Source organism: Alternaria metachromatica, assembly GCF_023757995.1.
Source record: "Alternaria metachromatica strain BMP 0045 chromosome Unknown scaffold_20, whole genome shotgun sequence".
NCBI lineage: Eukaryota > Fungi > Ascomycota > Dothideomycetes > Pleosporales > Pleosporaceae > Alternaria > Alternaria metachromatica.
Window position 1 is genome coordinate 333942 of NW_026055511.1, and position 13728 is coordinate 347669.

Sequence of the window (13728 nt, forward strand, 5' to 3'; positions counted from 1 at the left end):
AAGCGGCTGTTTCGCCAACATTGCGTCACTACCTAGGTACCGAGGTGATCGTTTACCGAAATCGACAAGTCGTCATGTTCCGTTGAAACAGCATGTGTCTGTCCCGGCTACTCATCGCGTCTCAAGATAATCTGCCCTAGCAGCCTTGCCCATCAATATCACAAGTCCGTGAAAGATAATATAGAGGATGGGGATACTGAAAGCAATCATGGCATTTGACGTCAGCGGGTTTCATGTATGCAGGTAGCTTTCCCAAGGGTACAGTAAGACAAATCTTAGAGCGACACTCATAAGAGTACATACCTGAACGCTGCTGCACATGATACTCGTCATTTCTGATTTGCGCCGTGAACACAGTATCGCAGAAGCTGATTTTCTGCCACAATGCGACGATCCCTTCTCATCATATCACAGCTGTGGAATGCTGAAAGAGAGGACCCAAGGGTGCGATTACTACAAGGGCGGCCGAAGGGAGGAACACTAGCCGTGAGTAGTCTGCTAGAGCAACATCTCGCTATTGTGCAGATTGGCTTTGAAAGCGAGTGATGGGCCATGGGCTCCGTTTCCCCAAAAGACTGGCACTTTCCACGCTGTGTAGGCGCACATATATCAGCTCTCCATCTTTATGCATGCAGGTGCGACGAGAAACGTGGGGAAAGCTCGGGGATCATCTATGTGCTGTGTTTCAGCTAGCAAAAAACACCACGAGGAGATGTTCTCTGGCTGTTCGGATGTAAGAACGACGAACAAAAGACTGTCGAGTATATATGGGCGTTCGACAAGCCATGCTCAGTAGCCTTGTGAGAGGTACCTAGGCTGGAAGGACGAACAAAAAGCACTAGAAACAGCGCAAGTGCATTACGCTAGCCATTCCAAGATCCCAACCATCGGTGTTGAACTGTTAGACCTTCCGACTTCTTCGAGTATGTGGCAATTTGATATCAATCAGCGTGTTAGTCGTGTTGATCTCATGTTTGCGATTGTCTGAGCAAATGAGAAATGGACGGGATGATGGCATTTGTTCGTTTGGGTTTAGACGTTCGCATGTGCTGAGGGGAGTCGGTACTTCACGAGAATCTATGCGCGCAAAAGAAACCTTGGAAGACTTATCATGTTCATGCGGATGCAAGTGTCATCCTATGGACGGATTGATCCTGCCTGTACCAAGAGCTGTAAAATGCAGGTGTGAACCCCTCTTGTGTACTTACCGGCACAGGAAGGAACGACGCAGCAGTCATTGGCTTCACCATGTAGCAGTTGCATGCGAAATCGGGGCCGTAGGACTATGGTCGGGATAAATTGCGTCTCATCATAGACCACCGGGGGACCAAGCGGAACGCGCAAATCGATAATCATCCCGTGGTCAGTGTGGTGATTGTCTTCGAAAGCACGGTAGGCGGTGCTTGACCGTGCTTCCATTGTATTCTACAAAGGCACCTTTATCTGCTTGGTTTCAGGTTTGCGTTCGACATGCGATGATAGAGACACCTCGTCGGCATCACTAATTCACTCACTAAAAAAAGATATTGGACATAGCATGGCCATTTCTTCTACTTTCGTTCTTTACCATACCTAGAAACATTTCTTTACTTCGTTTTATCCAACACACATCGACACCCAACATGAGTCCTATCATTAATATACCCCATGTATGGGCACGCGCAAATACAGCAAGTCCAGTAATGTCAAATCTCGAACTCAACACTCCAAGCACAAGGCCCACGCGCCCTTCAGCGCAGTCAGCGTCGTTACCAAGAGCACTCGTCGTAGACTCGTCGACACCACCGCCGCCGCCAGCGGTCCCATCAGCCATGAAAAACGAAACACCATCTGCACACTCCATAGCACGAGGGGGACCAGGAATGACTCTCGGGACAAAGATTGGCCTTGGAATGATACCCGTCATGATCGCCTTTTGTGCGATATGTATCTTCACCGCATTCTGGTGGCGCAGACGAAAAGCGCGGAAAGCGAGGCAAACTCTGCAAACACCTCCTCCGGCCCCAGAGAAAGACTACATGATACGTTTGCCGTCATTAGACAGCACCCGAAGAGGAAGCAAGATTTTCAACATGTCCGCATTCACCACTCATGTCTCTGACGGCCGGCACAGAGAAGCCCAGGTTCTCGGTCAAAGCAGAGAGTACATTCGAATGGTGAATCAAGACCAAGAGGATGATGGCGCGACACCAAAGACACCCGCGCGCAGCATATCGGAGAAGGGTCGCTCCGGTCGAGACTCACCTATTGATGGGGCCAGCCCATTCCGATTAACACATAGCGAATTGGCCAGGAGGAGTTTGGGATCCGAGATATCAGAACTATGGCCCTCTCCACCACCCACAGCTTGGGTTCGGCGGCAAGGCATTCTGGATTCCCTACCGGAATCGCGATTTGGTCGGGATATGAGCCGGAGATCATCACAACGTAGTACCAACTCCAATTACAAGCGGATGAGCGACGCAAGCTCGGCCTTCTGAGTTGCTGGAGAGGCGTATTGGTTAATGGGTTGCGGGCAGGCGGATATCAAACATAGACTGGGTCTTCCCTTACGACTGGACGACTTGCGTAATGGTTCAAGTATACCCACAGGTTGCAGGCGTCCAGGTTGGGGACACCATCATTCACTCACTTTTCTCTGTATACAAGTTAACATTTGAATTATTATGTTCTGGTCAATAGACACACCCTATGCTTTTGTTGTGACCGTGTTCTCAAACTCATCTTGGCGGCCCATTCGGTATGAGCAGCCAACTTCAGTATCTTGCAGCAGTCTACCTGCTGACTGCGCCTGGTTCTGTCGTGCGCGCTTGATTGCGCTTCTTTGTATCCTCCCTGGCAGTATTCGTAGAGTGTAGACAGCGTCTATCGCTATTAACCAGAGTATGGGTCTGTCCTCGCAGTTTCTTCTCGTCATACTGCTCAGTCGCTGGAGGCGCACCCTCTGCAGCCGCAGTTTACGCATTGAATCTCCTGGTTCTCCTTGAGCTGATCCCTGGGGACACGGCAAATGCAGGTCGAGCGGAAGTTTGTCTCCTTGGTCTGGATGCAGCGCGTGCAGCATAGCTACTCACGAGTTAGTTTGATTCGAGCTAAGAGGTTGCCTGTGTAGAATTGACTTGCCTTCTCATAGCCTTGCTTCTTCCACTTGGCGATCAACATGGCATCTGCATAGCCGTTCTTAAGCAAATAGTCGTAGAGCTGCTTGCTGATGGCCTCCTTTTCGTAGTATAGGTCGTAGATGTAACGCGAGCGTTGGTGGGTGATTTGGAAGATGGGCCACGTCATTTCGTACTTCTTCTTGCCCTCGTGCGATGCGTTTTCGGCGTCCTTCATCTTGTTCTGGAATTCTAGGAGGGTGTCCTCGATGTCATCGAAGCCCTCCGGCGGGGCCTTGCGCGAGGCGCGTGCGGTACGGACTGGAGGCATGGCTGGGCTGGTTGTAGCAGGCCGAAATCTGCGAATTTGGCACGAGGTAGAATATCGATTATGGCGACAGATACGGTCGAGCTTGGAGTATTTTGTAAAGACGTTGTTGGTATCCGTGGTTGCGAGAGAGAAGCCTTCGATAACTTCGCGACTGCGCCGGGAGTAAAATCCGCGCTAACACCAGGTCTTGGCATTCCACTCCCGCGAGCCGCATCGTCACTCCAGCTCCGGCTTCGAGACGACTGGAAGCTCCCCAACACCGCCAACATGGTCATCAACCCCACCTACCTCGCTCAGCGCACGCGCTCTTGTTAGTCGAACACGCCCACGGAACATTGGAGGAACGCAAAGGCTAATGCGGGCACAGCGGTCAACTGGACTGATGCGAAGAAGAGGGTCATTCACAGCTACCGGGACTGGCTCCGGTCGGTACGTTGACTCCCGGAATCTACAAGTCCTTTTGGGGGAATTTGGGGATTGGATACACGTTGTGTACGGAAAGAGCTGGGACGAGGGAGGAAAGCGTGGGATGCGGAGAAGCGGGCAGCATGACCTTGAACCTGGACTGACGATGACTTTACAGGCTCCCGAAATCCAGACCATGTACTCGCTGAACATGCCCGTATCCACGCTTCGAACGAAAATGCGGCAGGAATTCGAGCGGCATCGATACGTGAATCAACTCAAAACAGTAGATGTGCTGCTGTTCAACAGTCATCAGGAGTTCCAGGTACACCACGGACCAACACGCTGTGATAGTGGGGAATGTACTGATAATCGTACAGGAAACACTGAACTTCTGGAAACAATTGTCACACGTTCTCAAATACTTCCGCGCGGAAGAGGATCCCAAGGCCCGGCTACCAAGCAACTTCATCAACGGCTTCTTGGAGGTATGCTCACTCTTTGCGCTAATACTCTCGCGGAATCATATGCTAATGCGCATGTATAGGGTCGCAACTGATTTGTCCATTACTACCAAAGTCCGGAGACAACCAAGAACAAAATTCGGTGTATATAGCTGAAGACAATACCATTTTCCTTTCCTTTCGCCAGTTGACCATGCTATCCTTGAACGCCAGCAATGCAATAATTCCGTAACTATAGGCGCGTTGCAGCCCTACTCTTCCATCTTGTTTACAAAGTCATCTCGTGCAATTGTGAACTTCTGCTCGACGACATCACACATGGCCATGAGATCTTCAAGGCCCTTCTCCAACACGGTGTATACACTGACACCATCTAGTGAAGTGTTAGTTGCAAGATTAACGTAGCTTCGCATGCAAGACCTACCGTATGTCTGGATGCGCAAGTTCATCTTGGCTTCTGAGGGATGCGGAATGGAGTAACCACAGAACTCGACATCAGGGCTATGGAACCATTAGCCGTTTCTCCATCTATGCGCTGAGAGGGTTGTCTTACTTTTTGTGGATGATGTATCTGAGCGCGTTGCCTAGCGTGTGGTCCTCGCCATCAAACTGGAAAGATGCTGCCGTCTCCGTTGCGCCGGACAGCTATGACAAATTAGGTACGCGTTTTTCTATCATTCAGATTTTACGTACGACTCTGATCCTGTCGCGATCGATCGCCGGATCAATCTCCTCATTGTTCTCGGAGGTAGGGTCCAAGATTGGGACCTGCGTGGGTTCTTCTGTTGCGCCTGGCATTTTGATCTTGTTCCTTGCTCTTAATGACTAGCTGTTGTCGGTTGAGATATAACGCGTTTAAATGACTGTGTCTGAGTGACGATCCTGTGTTTGAGACGTGACTTCGCGATATCAAAATTTTGGGGCGGACTTTGGTTCGGCGATTCGTTGGTTGGCCAGACTTTTCCAGCCCTATATTGCTTGGCGCCATGACGTGGGGCGTGGGGAAGCCCCTCTGCATCCGCTTCAACTTTTTGTCCCTCGACTTTGCCATCCATCATTGACCGCTCTACAAGCTCCCAACGCCCCCGAAGCCAGCCGAGATCAATCTTACGCACACGACCGCCACCATGCCGCGCGCCTGCTGCCTCAACCGCGATACGAACGAGACGAAGATCCAGGTCTCGATAAACATTGATGGCGGCGACCTCTCACCCTACGAGCACAGCGACTTCTGGGCGGCCTACGACAAGAAGAGTCTCAATGGTGATGGCGAGAAGGTAGACAAGGACCACGCTACCCAGAAGTCAACATCCCAGGAGATCTCCGTCGACACCGGCATCGGCTTCCTCGACCACATGATCCACGCCATGGCCAAGCACGCTGGCTGGAGTCTGCGCATACGGTGCAAGGGCGACCTTCACATTGACGACCACCACACGAGCGAAGACACATTCTTGGCGCTAGGCACCGCCTTCAAGAATGCGCTGCAGGGAAGCACGGGTCTGGCCCGCTTTGGACACGCATACGCACCGCTCGACGAGGCACTGTCACGGGCTGTCATCGACCTGTCGAACAGGCCATATAGTATCATCGAGCTGGGTCTCAAGCGGGAGAAGATCGGTGATCTGAGCTGCGAGATGATCCCGCACTGCCTCCAAAGCTTTGCGCAGGCGTCGGGCACCACTCTCCACGTTGACTGCATACGCGGTGACAACGATCACCACAGGGCAGAGAGTGCCTTTAAGGCGCTTGCTGTCGCTATCAGGCATGCGACAACCGTGGTGAAGCAGTGGGAGGGCGAGGTCAGGAGTACAAAGGGCGTGCTGTATTGAAATTGGGCAGATCATGAAAGAATATTGTCAGCTTAACCCTGGAATCATGCCTTGGAGCAATGCAAGGTACTGCCAAATGTACAGCAGAGCTGTAGTGATCGCTATATCCGTCTATCTGTGCATTAACACGTACATCGTTCGGTTGGTGAGTCATTTCCCAATTGATTTTGTCATCACCATGTTCTGCAGTCCACATGCTACAGCCACGTATCGACGCGGCAAGCTCCTGGAACTGGGGGTTCAGATTCCACTCCCCAGCTCTTGTAGGCGAAGGTGCTGTGAAGACTGTGAAATTTGATACTTATCGTATGGCGTATAGCATGCACATGTATACCGACTTGACGCTCGGCAGTATTTTCATACCGTACTGCATCTGCTACAACCCGTGCAGCATCGCCAAAGCTTTTACAGTATATGCAGAGAACAATAAGGTACATTTAGCTCTGAGGTAACACGGTGGCTCGGGAGAAATGGTGTCGGAAGGCTACGAATACGTTCGAAAAGGTGACCGTCAGCAGCCAAGTTATCGCTTCGAATATTCTCTTGTTACAACTGAAGTTCATTCATGAGCGAAGCTAGCCATGATTTATGCCATCCGAAATCATGCAACATGCTGTCGAAAAGGCCTTAATCGCACCCCTCTTCTAACAGCTTGAGATTCGTAGTTGCCTTGCCCAATCAATATCATTGCAACTTGTTCTTGCTCAGGTACTGATGGTAGCCACTCTGGTGCCGGCTTCATGGATTTTGCTAGACCCTCAACCCCTGTCAGTACGTGGTATAGAACTGCGGCAGCGGCAAGATGGAAAGATACAGTCTTGGTATCTGGTCTTTCCTGTCGATAGCCTGTCATGACACGTGTGAACGAAGGAATGACACGATTAACCTTCCCAGTGCGCTCGTCACAAGAATACCCGAGCCAATCCCATGTAGCGTGTATGTTAGCTCCATACTGAACGAGTAAATGTAGTATAGTTTCATATGTCCTCCCTGGTAGGCCAGTGCTGGAATGATAACAATCCAACACGTTTTCCAAGTAGCACATCCACGGGGTTGTGCCTTGGAAAGATTCGTTTGGATCGGCGCCATGATCGAGCAATCTCCGTATCACTTGGTAACGTCGACGGAATGAAGACGGATCCCCAAAAGTCCAGAGCAGAGACACTAGCAGAGGTGGCCAGGCTTTTGGCCCGGCCGTGATCCGGTTCGGATACTGTCGCAACATAAGCGACACATATTTGGGTGCGGAATAGGCGACAGCCACGGCGAATGCGTCGGGATAGGGCTCATCAGAGACACATGTCATGATGATATCTTTGAGCTTCAGTTCATGCGCGAGCGAAAGTTTAAGGAGCTCGTCAAGCTTAGACCAGTGTGATTCCATCTGCTCTTCCTCTGTCTGTTCAAAAATGTTCACCTGAAGTATCATTTCGGAGCAGAAATCGAATTCCAAATCGGGTTGAACCCTAGGTTGAACCCCATTGTTTCCAATCAGACCAAGCGTCCACGTAATAGATGTGCACACTTTGAAAGACGCAAGCCATGCTTGGGCATGAAGTTCAGGCATCCCGACTACCATGCAGGCTTCAGTCATGATCTGGTGTCTCATCTCATCTCTATCAAGGAGTTCTGCCAACGATCTGTGTGCCAATCCCACATATTCGTACTTCAGCTTTGACATCTCGTCTTCGACTGAAATGAACTCATCTCTCTCATCGCGCCGGCGAGTGGCCTCGAGTTGCAACAGCCCTCTACTGCGCGCGTTGAACCTTCTACGAACCGAGACCGCAAACGATGCAAAGTCTTCCGCATCTCTGAATTGTTCCAGGCTTGGAGCGTCTAAAATGTGTTTGCGGCTTTCATCGTCCAAGTAGTAATGTGTAAGGAGTCTCGCACGCGAGTCAATCTTGCATAGTAGAAGTGAGCGAGCGGTATTTCTGCGATACTCAGGCTCAATAGTTGACAGTATGTGCATGTACATTTCATCCAGTTCGCGGGGAAGACGCATCAGCCGCCCTTGTAGGTCAGAAACACGGTCCGCGTTACTCAACCCGTTGAGCAAAGAGTTGCATGCGAGGTAGACCCAAAGGAAGACTCCTTCCGCTGCGGAGGTGATATCTGCGATGAGGGTTGCATAGCCAGGATCCTGTGACACGAGCTGCGAAAATGAAGGGTGTCTGCTCAGCGTATCTTCGGTATATATTGTGATGTCCCTTGAGGTCAAGTCGTGTACGGGAATGCAGAAGTCTTTATCCTTCCCCAAATGAATCTCAAACTCGTTCAGAGGTCGGCTAGCCACACAAAGCTTTGCTGAGGGACATGTTTCGATGGCGCGAAGTAGACGTAGTAAGTCTTGTACATCCGGTGCCGAATTTTTGCGTATCTCTACACGATCGTCAAATTCGTCGAGACCATCGATGATGAACAACATAAATGTGTTGAAACTCGGCGCCAGGTTCAAAAGATCCTGGAAGCCGTTCCACAAAACGTCCTGTGGAAATTGAAAATCTGTCCCGGCGTGCGTCCATTCGCGTCGTGGAAAAACTTCCGGGATAAGGTGAGGGCATTCCTTGAGAGCCTGGTAGAGTATTGATTGCAACAATCCCCTGAATGAACGTTGCAAAATCGTTCCTTGTCTCCAGAGGTAACAGTCGATGACGAGCAATGAGCGCGATCCCAGCCAGGACTGACAATGCAATCTCAGATCCGGGTGAGTAGTAATGAACTGACCGATGCGAGGATATGAAGTTAGTGTACGAACCGGACATTCGATATATTCAAGAACTTACCTTAATCAAAGTGCTTTTCCCCGCACCGGGTTTTCCGTACACCCAGAACACGTTTCTGTTAGGATCGTCTAGCCGTAACCAGTTCTTGAATTTGTTTTTGTGAATAGATCCAAACAGGTCTCCAGTCCCATCGAAGATCCAACTAAACGTGTCTTCGTGCGCTCGCTTGACTTGATCGGCTCTACTCCTGAGTTCTGAGAAGTAGAGTGCGTGTAGACACTGCCTATTCGCCTGGGAATCTTGTTGATCTTTGAGCCATCGCTGTAACTCTACCACGAGCTCCGCTGTAGCGTTCGCGGTGTTTAAGTTATTTTCAGTTACTTTGCGAACCCTGTTCAGGTGCTGCTCGATGGTCTTCATGTCATGATCGATGGAGAAATTGTGTGACGCTATCTTATCGCCAAGGTGGTCCACATTGCGATCTATGTTCGGGATGCGGGTCATGACAATGTGCGCCTTGAGCTCTTCTGATAGTCGGTCAACTTTCGCCTGAGACTCGTACAGCTGGCGCTGCTTGCGCCGTGCTTTGAATGCTGCAGCCGAGGCATGAAGGAAGGTACGGGGACCCTTCAGTCGAAGCGAATCCAAGAGAGCTATGTGCTCGTTTATAGCGACCTCGCTTTGAACAGCGAGACTCTGGATAATGTCGCCGTTGTGATTCTGCTGCAGGTCCGCAACATCTCGACGTAGGATCTCCACGGCTGTACGTAGATCTTCGTGGTCTTTCGGTAAGCCGTTGCGAGAAGATTGGATCTCCTTTGCGGTTGCGATGATCTTTCGAGAGAGTTCGGCAATTTGTATAACATTACATGCCAACGAGAAGGCAGCCACACCCTCCATGGAGAAGCGACAGTAAAAGCGTGTTCAGAGATCGGAAGAACAATGGAGTTGTTCTGTGAATGCGCCGGTGTCTGCCAGGAATGTCCCACTGGAACGATAGATGTATTCTTGCTACTCATATGACAGCTGATTAGCAGTTGAGATTGTGGCTGCGGCACAGCATGAGGGGTCGGCACATCAAGCGTTTTGATACGGCAACAATCCTTGCAAGCTGCATTGTCGTCCGGCCTGCCACATAATATAGATAGGTTCGTATTTTCTGACCTGTACCGCTACGCAGTTTACTGTTGGCTTTGTGATTCCCAGTCACATGCTGGTGAAATCAGAGATGCTGATAACTTAATATACCCTCTTGTTCGAGTATCGCATCAATCAGTACGAGCTGCTTGATTGACGAGACTGGGGTACATTATTGGATGGCGGCACCGAGATACTACCGATTGGTATTTCCGAATGAGAGACTCGAAATTGTTTGTTTAGGCCTCTGTCCCTCACAATCTGTACGCGGATCTAGCAAGAGAGTCGAGCCCCTTCTTCGGATTTGAAGTAGCATGAAGTTGCGCAAACGTAGCGAGATGATTTGACGAACGTCCATCGGTTTCCCATAGCGAAAGCGGGACCACAGGAAGATGAGGTCCATTTTTTTGGTGCATGTGCTGCGCGTCGCAGCACCAGTCGTGCATGCGGGGGGACGTGTTACTGGCGGTGTCATCACACACGCGACTTCACCAAATGCGTCAATGCCTAGTGCCAGCAGAAGGCGCGCTGTGTGTTCATGTGGCTTCGAAAGTGGAGATGAGAGAAAAGGGGACGCTGCGATGCGACGCGCCTCGAGGTTGCAGGCAGGACTATGTGGAAGGACCAGTCGGCCTGCGCTAGCCCGAATGAGACCCGGAATAGAAGCCGCGTCAAACGAACACGGTCTCTCCAATACTTCTGAGGAAGTTTACCCTTATAACCACCTGGTATGGGGTTTAAAGACTCCATATCGAGAGTTCGTACTTCGACATAGACTCTCGCGCGCGTGGTGTTGGAAGTGAAGACGGTAGAAAGGTTATCAAGGCTTAGAGAACCGTGGCTGGTCCGTTTAACGATCAGCCTAAGCTTCTGGTCACGGATGGAACGATACTCAAAAAGCTGATGTTGTACTTTCATTGTGCTCAAGGATATCTTTAGTGGCTCAATGACGCCTGCAATGCAATAACACCTGAGTGAAACCAGGCTAATGTACAGAATAATAATGCTCAAAACCTGGAATAAATGTATGAGATGGGTGTGATCGAATTCTGGATCGGGAGACACATACCTTATTTCATAATTACCCGCTCTCGTCATGTAGCGCACCCACTTTACACTGCTGTAGTTGCTCTTCTCGAACACCTTCAAGTATCGCACAAGTAGCCCCGAACTGGTGAACATCAACAATGAGAAGCTCAGATTGAGCGGTGGTCGGGACCACGCCTTCTGGTTGGTCATACTGGTCAGGCTGGCCTCGGCACTCAGCACAAACTCGCTTTGCCCTGTGAATCTCGGTATCTTCCAGACGATGTTGTTGTGCTCCGGCTCGTACTTGGCTTTGCCTTGTGATGTCCGCTCGGTGATGCGCGCCGTGTTGAGAGGTGTTGGTATCCGCACGACAACGTTTGTCGCGAAAAGCTTGGAGCCATAGTTGGCGCGAATGGCGATGCTGTATTCGACCTTGGTTTTGCCAACCTCGTTGACAATGGCATGCACCTTGAAAGGCAGGTTGACGTTCTCAGTCGCTCGGTAGCGCATCAGCTCGAACTCGCCGTCGGGCGGAACAAAGGATATTATCCTGTCCGCATCGAACTTGCCCAGCTTCACGCATTGGTGGAATTGACAATCCTCCAACGTCACACTTCCCGCTGCTGCCCTTGTAGCCTTCGCGCCTGCCTTGTTTCCAGACGGTTGTTGTAGATGATCTTCGCCCAACGTTAGTCGGTCGTTGAGACCGAACTTGCACTCGGGTGTGCCCGAAAGATATGCGCGCATTATGATCTGTCCGTTCACGTCGGCTCGTAATACTGTTCCCGTCGCGGACATGAGCAAGTTGACGTCCTCGATGACATCGACGAAGGCTTCGTTCTTGCGGTACTTGATGTCGGCCCGCCGCCAGGAAAGGGCACCGGTTGCTTGCATTGTGATCTTCGAGGAGTCCTCCTGTGATTTTGTCAGCTGTTGTTGCTCTGGTCGCGCTCGATGTGACGTACCATTGCCCTTTCCGACTTGACACCTTCAGTTGTAATGTACATCTTCAACGTGTCTGTCTCTGTATTCTGTGGGTATCCAAAATCCAGAATCTCGTCCAGTAGCTCATAGACCAGTACGAAGTTGTTCTTTACGGCCTCCTCGTCGAACTTGCCGAAGTAAGCCTTCCCCAATCCCACCAAACGGTACAGAAACTCAAACACGAGCGCCGCATTGGCATTGCTCTTGGTCACGGCGACCAGGTATATGTTCTCGTGTTTGACATGGCTAAAGGTGGTGGAGCCAAGGGTGAGGATGGGCGAGCGTACTTGGGCGTTGGAGATGACCTGAATGCGGAAGACATCGGCAAGTCGCGGGCGGCAGTCGTTGCGGAAGGCGCGAAAGATGAGGTTCTCACCCTTCTGGTTGAAGATGAGAATTCCAGAGAGCATGGCAGCGACGTGGAAGGGGACAGCGGTTGTCGGCAGGGAATTGGCTGGCTTCGGCGTGTTGATGCTCGGAGCTCCACCCACCACGCCGCCGCGGGATTGAGCTTGGACCATCTCGCTTGTAGCGATTAGGGGTCTCAGGGACGGCTTGCATCCCGAGGTCCTCGCCGTAATCAGGGCACGCCATCCAAGTACATCAATCGAAGTAGCGATAATAGAGCTTCAGCAATCTCATCCGAAGTGTTACGATCAATTCTATCTATATTCAACGGCTAGTTGAATACCTATCTCAGACACACGCGCGCAGAGACAGGCTCTCCCTACCTGGAAATCGAGAGCAGCATTCGTTCACATCGATACGGAATGAGTACGACTCAGGCTGTGGATTCTTTGAAGGACCAAGTCCACCAAAGGCTGCTGTGGGAATGACCTTGTAGCGTCTCCAGACTAAATTCTACACCGTTCGCTCAACCGTCAGTAGTACCAGACCACGGCTTGAGCGTCGGAAGTTTCTGCGGATCCAGCTTTGCCATCAAAGCAGTGTACTCCTCCGCAGTAAAGCTTCTCTTTATCTCCTCCATCCGCATACCAATTTCATGACGCTGGTGATATAGGGTTGCGTATTCTTCCTCCAACGTGGTAAACTGATTAGACGCAGGTGTACTAGGGAACTCGCCTCGAGGCTCTGGCGTCTCTTCTGTCGATATACCTGACATTGGACTACTGCGTCGTCATTATGCCTTCCGGGCAAATGCTCTCAAAATGTTACTTACCGCATACTTGACCATTGTCGTGATTCGACAGTAGTCGGTACCAAACCTGGCGACTTCGACATGCTCTCCGGTCGATTCGGCTTTCGAGACCTCATTTGGTCTTCGAATTGATCTCCTAAGCTTGGCTGAGGAGGAAAGAAAGCTCTGGAACCTTGCGCATATGGCTGTGTTGTAGGGAAAGGCGTTGCACCGTAGTCACCGGGCTGAGGTGCTTGCCCATACCCAGAATACGCTGGTCCCGATGTGATATGAGGACTACCAAAGAATGAATCTGAATGGGGATGTGGGCGGAGGTCATCCGGTATCGTAGGACATTGAGCTTCCGTACGCCGTGGATCTTGGACAAAGTTAGGACGGTCTCGAATGTTTCGTAGGGACTCCCCCTCACTTTTGCCGCGCCCGGTCATATTTTCGTTATACTTTTCCACCTTGGGGTTGAGCGTTCTGTGGATGAGCGGCTGCGAACTGTCGCTTTCAGGGGTAGAGGGCGCCGCAGTGGTAGAGCTCGCACGGGTCTGCCCTTGGAGGGCTTTCATTGC

General features: G+C 50.9%; 6 protein-coding genes across 6 annotated transcripts; 2 read left to right on the plus strand and 4 right to left on the minus strand.

The window, feature by feature from the left end:
* Nucleotides 1-2922: 2922 nt before the first annotated feature.
* Nucleotides 2923-3429, minus strand: CWF14 (G10 protein; the record flags this gene model as incomplete). Its single annotated transcript, XM_049334719.1, has 2 exons — nucleotides 2923-3066; nucleotides 3124-3429. 2 exons carry the CDS (start codon nucleotides 3427-3429, stop codon nucleotides 2923-2925), a joined length of 450 nt encoding a protein of 149 aa, XP_049186208.1.
* A 267-nt stretch (nucleotides 3430-3696) lies between these two features.
* J4E83_007822 (uncharacterized protein) lies at nucleotides 3697-4393 on the plus strand (the record flags this gene model as incomplete). The annotated part of the gene is made up of 5 exons (XM_049334720.1): nucleotides 3697-3739; nucleotides 3797-3858; nucleotides 4013-4159; nucleotides 4215-4322; nucleotides 4382-4393. 5 exons carry the CDS (start codon nucleotides 3697-3699, stop codon nucleotides 4391-4393), a joined length of 372 nt encoding a protein of 123 aa, XP_049186209.1.
* Nucleotides 4394-4549: 156 nt separating this feature from the next.
* RPC19 (RNA polymerase subunit AC19) lies at nucleotides 4550-5096 on the minus strand (the record flags this gene model as incomplete). Its single annotated transcript, XM_049334721.1, has 4 exons — nucleotides 4550-4671; nucleotides 4723-4799; nucleotides 4852-4943; nucleotides 4992-5096. The coding sequence occupies 4 exons, from the start codon at nucleotides 5094-5096 to the stop codon at nucleotides 4550-4552; spliced, it is 396 nt and encodes a 131-aa protein (XP_049186210.1).
* A 329-nt stretch (nucleotides 5097-5425) lies between these two features.
* PTH3 (Imidazoleglycerol-phosphate dehydratase) lies at nucleotides 5426-6130 on the plus strand (the record flags this gene model as incomplete). Its single annotated transcript, XM_049334722.1, has 1 exon — nucleotides 5426-6130. One exon carries the CDS (start codon nucleotides 5426-5428, stop codon nucleotides 6128-6130), a length of 705 nt encoding a protein of 234 aa, XP_049186211.1.
* A 768-nt stretch (nucleotides 6131-6898) lies between these two features.
* J4E83_007825 (uncharacterized protein) lies at nucleotides 6899-9759 on the minus strand (the record flags this gene model as incomplete). Its single annotated transcript, XM_049334723.1, has 3 exons — nucleotides 6899-6965; nucleotides 7345-8621; nucleotides 8920-9759. The coding sequence occupies 3 exons, from the start codon at nucleotides 9757-9759 to the stop codon at nucleotides 6899-6901; spliced, it is 2184 nt and encodes a 727-aa protein (XP_049186212.1).
* A 952-nt stretch (nucleotides 9760-10711) lies between these two features.
* J4E83_007826 (uncharacterized protein) lies at nucleotides 10712-12419 on the minus strand (the record flags this gene model as incomplete). Its single annotated transcript, XM_049334724.1, has 3 exons — nucleotides 10712-10721; nucleotides 11066-11940; nucleotides 11991-12419. The coding sequence occupies 3 exons, from the start codon at nucleotides 12417-12419 to the stop codon at nucleotides 10712-10714; spliced, it is 1314 nt and encodes a 437-aa protein (XP_049186213.1).
* Between the last annotated feature and the right edge of the window lie 1309 nt (nucleotides 12420-13728).